General features: G+C 31.4%; 1 protein-coding gene across 1 annotated transcript; it reads left to right on the top strand.

Annotated features, from left to right (window-relative positions):
* Window positions 1-476: 476 nt before the first annotated feature.
* On the top strand, window positions 477-3,170 carry LOC111912929 (cytochrome P450 CYP82D47). The gene is made up of 2 exons (XM_023908660.3): window positions 477-1,795; window positions 2,440-3,170. Exons 1-2 carry the CDS (start codon window positions 845-847, stop codon window positions 3,061-3,063), a joined length of 1,575 nt encoding a protein of 524 aa, XP_023764428.1. The 5' UTR covers window positions 477-844; the 3' UTR covers window positions 3,064-3,170.
* The last annotated feature ends 4,745 nt before the right edge of the window (window positions 3,171-7,915 follow it).

Here is a 7,915-nt window from a genome sequence, read left to right as displayed (position 1 = left end):
CCAAAAATTACAAGGGTGTCCCTGTAAATTATATGATATAACATCTAGAAATAATTTCAAATCAAAGGGTGTCCATGGACACCCTTTAGGAAGCTGTAGCATTGCCCCTGGCCGTCTCACATGAACTTACCTCTCTCTCTCTCTCTCTGTCTCTCTCTCTCTCTCTCTCTATATATATATATATATATATATATATATATATATATATATATATATATATATATATATATATATATATATATATATATATATATATAATTTTCAATCGGGACTTCCTTTGGCCTGGTGCCATTGTCCAGCTTGCGCCACCCTATGGGCAGGTATGGCTGTTGATGGTGATCTTTACAATTATTATTAAGTGTGCAGCTCTGCGTTTTAAATAAAAACTACTACACATAATATTTTTGTAAAGATAAACCCACGAAAACTTGATAAGGACCCTGTAATTTAAGAAACACGTAAAACACTAAACGAGTGTGATACTCCAATAATTCTGTAATATTCCAAAACAAGGCTAGATGCCAACTTAAATAGTCTTTACAAAAAAGAAACCCTACTTATCCAAAACAAAAGATACCTAGTCCAAAACAGATAATGTTAAACAATAATTAAATATTATATAAGATAACAGCCGACTATAACCCTCGGTCAAAATTGGCACCTGTAGACCTGCCCAAAACGACTTCTAGTGGTATCAAACTCCAATGGGACAAAACGTGAAAACCTCAAGAAGATGTAAGTGTACTCTACTTCTTTACATACTGCTCATACTTTTTCGCAGAATCAATAAATTGTTCCATCAGGACAGTTGACTCAGTCTTTTCTTAACACCATCAATCATCTAATGGATCTCAACTCCTTTCAACATAATTGTACTCTCTTACTTGGAATTGGAGCTGTAGTTGTGGTCCTTCATTTCTTATTGTTCTTCCGTAAAACTGGTAAAAAGAACGCTGCACCTAAAGCAAGTGGTGCATGGCCAATAATAGGCCATTTGAATCTCTTTGGAGGATCATCCGGTCCTACCCACATAGCATTGGGATCCATGGCTGTAAAACATGGACCAATATTTACGGTTCGTCTAGGAGTCCGTAAAGTATTGGTAGTGAATAGTTGGGAGATTGCTAAAGAGCTTTTTACTACCCATGATCTAACTATCTCCACTCGCCCCAAGTTTACAGCTGCTAAGATTTTGGGATATAACTACGCCATGTTTGGAGTCACTCCTTATGGTCCATACTGGCGAGAAATGCGTAAGATTGCTTCTCTTCAGCTGTTATCAAGCCGTCGCCTAGAGCAGCTAAAGGATGTTCGTGTGTCTGAACTGGAGAACTCTATCAGAAACATGCATGAGCTATGGAAGGAGAAGAAAGATGCAAAGGGGAAAGTGTTGGTTGATATGAAGAAATGGTTTGGGGAATTTGATATGAATGTGATGCTTAGAATGGTAGTTGGTAAACGGTGTAGCGGGGCTAAAACCCGTGAAGAGGAGAATGACATGAACAGGTATGGTGAAGTGTTTAGTGCATTTTTTCATTTCTTGGGGCTTTTTGTTGTCGCGGATACACTTCCTTTCCTTGGGTGGTTGGATTTGGGTGGTCAAGTAAAGGCCATGAAAAGAGTTGCAAAAGAAATTGATTGCATAACTGGGAAGTGGTTGGACGAGCATAGGAGGAAGAGGGGTTGTGTGGAGGTTATTGAGGATAAGGATTACATGGATGTGATGATCTCTGCTGTAGAAACCGGAGGCTTGACAGATTATGATGCTGACGCGGTTATTAAGTCTACTTGCTTGGTATGATCTAATACATATACGTGCTAATTACATCATTATATATAGAATTAGTTTATTTATCTATGTTTTGTACTAATTTAGTTACTAAAAAGGAATCATAGATTTGATAAACAAAGGGAAAATGACTTACGAGCTCAACGAAGTTTTCAAACCGTTCAAAAAACAACGGTTATGTTTTTTCTGTTGTAGAAACACCCAACGAACTTAACATTTTGTCTAAAAAATGGCAACGAAGTTTCACTTTTCTTCAATTCAATGGAAGTCAAATAAGAGAAAGGCTTGTTACCATATTGAGAAAATGACTTGTAAGATCAATGAAGTTTCCAATGAGTTCAAAAAACCTCAATAATGTTTTGTATGTTCAAAAAAACGAACTTAACATTTTGTACAGACGAAACTTGATTGGGGTATTTTGATTGGTTTGGAAACTTTATTGAGCTTTTTTAAACAAAATGTTATGTTCCTTTGGTTTTCTTGAACAGTCGAAACATGATTGAAGTTTTTTGAACGGTTTGAAAACTTCGTTGGTGTTGTAAGTCCTTTTCCCAGAAACAGTACATCAAAACATTTATTGATGATTGTATTGACAATACATCAAAACCTTTCTTAATGTAGGGTTCCTAAATACCTTAATTTCTTTGTAGGATATCATTGCTAGTAGTGCGGATACCATCACTGTCACGCTAACATGGACGCTCTCACTGTTATTGAACAATCCCAGTACTCTCCAAAAGGTTCAAGAGGAAATAGACAAACATGTTGGACAGGGTAGAGGAGTTAATGATTCAGATATTAGCAAACTAGTCTACCTCCAAGCTATTGTGAAGGAGTCACTGAGGTTATACCCAGCAGCACCACTTGGAGCTCCAAGAGAATTTTTAGAAGATTGCACTGTAGCTGGGTATCATGTCCCAAAAGGCACATGGTTGATTGTCAACATATGGAAGCTCCAACATGACCCAGAAATCTGGTCAGACCCATCAGAATTTAAGCCTGAGAGGTTCCTTTATGGGACTCATGCACATGTAGATGTTAAGGGGACAAACTTTGAGTTAATCCCATTTGGTGCTGGAAGAAGGTCTTGTCCCGGGTTAGCTTTTTCACTTCAGATGTTACACATTGTGTTAGCTACTTTGCTACAAAACTTTGACATGTCATCGCCCGACAATTCTACTATAGATATGACTGAAAGTGTCGGATTAATAAATGCCAAGGCTTCTCCCCTTGAAGTTCAAATCTTCCCACGTTTGCCATCTTATAATTGGTGAATGAAGTATATATGAATTGCATTCGTCATTGTATTTACCACTCCTCCTTGTATGAAGTTTTATTGGACTATGTTTTATATAATTGGGATATAGTTGCCTTTTCTATATCATGTACAATTTTGAATGGTTGATACAAGTATTTTTAAGGTTATTCCTCCCTAATAAATAAAAATAACTTTGCCACTTGTCAATCTCTCATTAGTTTTAACACTTGTCATTTTGTAGTATTTTTAAAATAAATATTATCCACTTGTCAATTTCTGATTTGTTTCAATTTTAAAATTAAATACATATATATATATATATATATATATATATATATATATATATATATATATATATATATATATATATATATATAATTTTAAGTTGCAACGAACACGTTTTCCTTTCTTATTTTAAAGTTTTACATTAAAAGATATTTATTGTTTACATTTTAATATATAATCTTTTTTTAAATAAACTCGTGTAATATACGGATCTCACACCTAGTTGAAACATATATGCACGTCTGTTGAAATAAAACCACTTTAATCGTCACCTTGATGAATTTATACTCATACTATCCGATATTAACCAAGATTATCATATTTCTTAACTACAATTAGTATTAAACAATAGACAATAAAAGAAAAAATGATCATCATGGTTAAAACTCATCACACTCAAAACTAGGTTAGTTAGAAAATAAAATCTAATAATCAAAATTCACTGTCACCAAAAACAATCATTAGAAATTAATATATATATATATATATATATATATATATATATATATATATATATATATATATATATATATATATAGTGGTTCAAATAAGAACCACAAAAGATTAAGAACGGTAACAATCCCATTTTATACGCAATACTTATTAAACATGTTAAAATCCGGAATTTTTTTTTTGTATTTTTGATACAAAAAAGGCAAAATTGTAATTTTTCCAGATTAATATTTTCATTCATAAATCAATTCAAATTTTAACACAAAAATTGTACAAAATACTAAATTTAATATAGTCCATTCATAGTTTAGTACACAAAATTCACAATTTAATACAATCAAAACATCACTTATTCACTAATTTAGGAGAGTCAAACCCAAACTCAACCACTGCCACGAACTAGCTCTTGTCAACACCAACCATCTATGTCAATGTCGTAACCATCATTCATTTCAAACCAAATATGTATATAAAATCATGCATTGTTAACTTAAGTACTATATTCACAGTTTAATAACCATATCAATTCACTAGTTTAGAGTTTAATGCAACAATTGTAAAAATTGATACATTCTTACATATTTAGTTCACAAAAAGATACTCACAAGAAAATTAATACAAATATTCATATTTTAACATAAAATTCATAAAAATAAAATCACAATTTAATACAATCAATTAATAGCTTAATACAGTCAATACACAAAACTAACAACTTAATATATTAAATTCACAATTTAATACACAAAAACTATACATTCACATCCATATTTGGTACTTAGTACTTATATTTATACTTTTAGATAAGTGAGCTAGTGTTTCTTTCAAATTTTAATTTATATAATATTCACAATTTAAATTTTACATATTATTCAAAATTAAAGAAAATAAAATCTATATATATAATGCTTCTTTCATCTGATATTTTAGAAGCAAGAATAAATTTCATAAAAAATTTAACAGCTTAATATACTCAATTCACAACTTTATGCATTGAATACACAATTTAATACACAAACTCACAGTTTAATAAAATATATTTACAGGTTAAAAATTACATTCGATGATTTTTGGAGCTTGAGGGTTGTATTAGATAGCAGTTCAAACACTCATCACAATTCACAACTTAAAAATCCTAAGTTCACATTATTTGAGAAAACAGTAATATAATAAAAAAAACGTTTAAATTCACATTAAAACTTATAAAAATTCATACATATACTGCTTAAAACTTATAAAAATTTTATTTAATCACAACTAAAACTTATGAAAAAAAATCAAGCATTCACAAATTAATACTTACAAAAAATAATGCATTCACAACTGAATAGTTATAAAAAAATCAAGCACTCAAAGCTTAAACTTTTTTTTTTCTAATTGAAACAATCAGATATGTATAAATCCATGCATTAACAACTTAATAATTATAAAAAAAACAGTTAATATGAATAAAAACAATGTATGTTCTAAACTAGTTTCTTAAGCTGTGAACAAGCATTTTTTTATATTTATTAACTTATTAATATTAATCACAATTTAATACAATTAATTCGCATTTTAATACATAAAAATTATAAAATGAAAACAATATTCTCAACATAAAACTTACATTTCAAGAATTTTCATTTACAGTTTAGTAAATCAGTTTAGGACTCTCATTCATAGTATTCACTCCTTAAAATAATATCATTTATTGAAACATTTTTCAAACACCTTGTGAGCACAATACAAATTGTGTATTAAAATGTGAATTTATTATATTAAGTTGTTAATAAAATTCAAAGGTTAATATACAAAATTCATAGTTTAATACGTTACATTCACATCTCATTTACATGTATAAAATTCTGGATAAAAAATCAAATATTCAAAATTTACTAAAACATTTCAGATACTAATTCAAAACATAATTAAATATTGCAAACAATTTCACAACTTAATGTCTAAAAAATCAAAATTCATAATATAATACACACTTCAAACACTAATTCACAACTTAACACAAAAATTTAAACACTTATTCATAACTTAAAAACTTACAAATCTCGTTGAAGCTTTTCATCAAACACCTTGTGTGCATATTGTTTTAAGATATGATGGGATTTAAAGATCTAAGATTGTCATGTTTCTTAAAGTCTCCGAATATTCAAGATCAAAGCAGATCTAATAAGATATGAGAAACCGTTGCACCTTTGACTTCAGATCTAAAATGTTGATGGCAGATGATGAATTTTCCGGCAATCTGAGGCGAGGAGATGGTAATAGTGGAAGAGATCTGATACGGTGGTGGTACCACCGGTGGCCACCATGAAATTTTTCATACATACATGATCGATGCGTAAAATTACATCAAACACATCAGATTTGACCAGATCTGACCAAATCTAAAAAATTGGTACGTTTTTGCTTCAGATCTAAAAGGTTGATGACAGTTCGTGATTTTTCCGCCATCTTTTGCCTGAAAGGTTGAGGTAGGCGACATGACGTTTTCTGGTGCTTTAGAGAGGTTAGAGGTCGGAAATGAAGCATAATTCACAGATCTGAAGTAATATAAAGATTACGTCGATAATGGGGGCAAATATGAATGAGGATGTTCTGGATCTAAAGTTAACGACTCCTGATATGAAGGGTGGCGGCTGGTGGTTGCGAGATCGACGTCGATGGCAAGAGGTGGCCAGAGACAAAAAAAAATTGGCTGGAGAATAAGCAAATTTGGAGGAATCAAAGTCGAAATAGATGTAGATGGAGAAGGTTTTGCTGGATCCTCGCCACTCACCCGGTCGATCTGACATCGTCGCTCCTAGATCTGTCCTTTGGTGCATCAAACGGTAGTGACGACAACAATTCACGTTAATGGCAGCGCTAGGGTTTCAGATTTAAGATATCTCGGCATATGGTGGTCTTTTTCGTCGGTTTCTCTCTAGATCTAAGATATTCCGACGACTTAGATCTAGATCTGAAGTAGTCAGAAACAAAGCACATATGGAAGAATCGAAGATGAAGCAGATCTAGAAGGTGGTGGTTGTAGATCTGGTGTGTAGTGGTCGTCTTTGCTAGTTTTTTCTCTAGATCTGAGATATTCCGGCGATTTAGATCAACATCTGGAAAGTTTTATTCCACGACGATTTGAGAAAAAAAATGGAATAGAAGGAGTTTCTTGTTGCTGTTGGTTATTTGACATCGTCAGCAGCTGTAGTGGAAGGGACGTCGGTAGAGGTGATGTAGGCGGTGAGGCCGCCATCAGCAGTGGTGGTGTGGTGGTGTTCATCAGATATGGTTGAAGGAGGTGAAATGATATGTTTTTGTTTCTTGGGGAATAATGAGAGAAAAAATGCCATATCTAAACTAATAGAATGTGTTTTAAAAGACAAATAGATGATATATATATATATATATATATATATATATATATATATATATATATATAGTTGGGTTCAATTAAGAAAATAAAAAAGGTTGAGAATGGGGGAATCATTCTCAGTCACTAATTTTATCTAAGCATAAAAAGACACGGTGGCAAACTTGTAAATATGATAACAACCTTCAATCTCAAATATGTATCTGTACAAAATTAGATTACAGTTCAAACTCATTCATCGTTCATCATCCAAATTTCTTCTTCAACTTTCAACAATCATCCAGATTTCTTCAATTAAACCATCATCAACATCATCCGGTGCTAATCAATCATCGATCTTCGTCAATAATCAACACGATTCAACAGTTAACAACAAAAATTCGTTTTTGGTTCTTTTAATTCAACCTTCAATTGTGCTTGAATATGATCAAATCTTCAACATCTATGATTAATTATACTCCCAGCGTTATTAGATCAACATCATCGATAATCAACAAAAATCCACTCCATATCATTCATTCAACATCGATTATCAAATAAAACTTCAAAATTGATGTTAGAAAAAGATTAAACCGTTTTTTTTTTGAAAAATTTCATATAATTCTCTATCAATCTACTCTTTTGTAAGATTTAAATAGTCAAAATATCATGTTTTTAACATTTTTAAAAAAAGTTAAATTGTATGCACTCCAACTGTTTCATGAAATGCATAAACTAAATTACCACGTTATATTCATATATGAATATGTTTTCTCAGTATATGATTATTAAA

Source organism: Lactuca sativa, chromosome 4 (assembly GCF_002870075.4).
Source record: "Lactuca sativa cultivar Salinas chromosome 4, Lsat_Salinas_v11, whole genome shotgun sequence".
Taxonomy (NCBI): Eukaryota; Viridiplantae; Streptophyta; class Magnoliopsida; order Asterales; family Asteraceae; genus Lactuca; species Lactuca sativa.
This window is presented reverse-complemented; position numbering and strand designations above follow the sequence as displayed.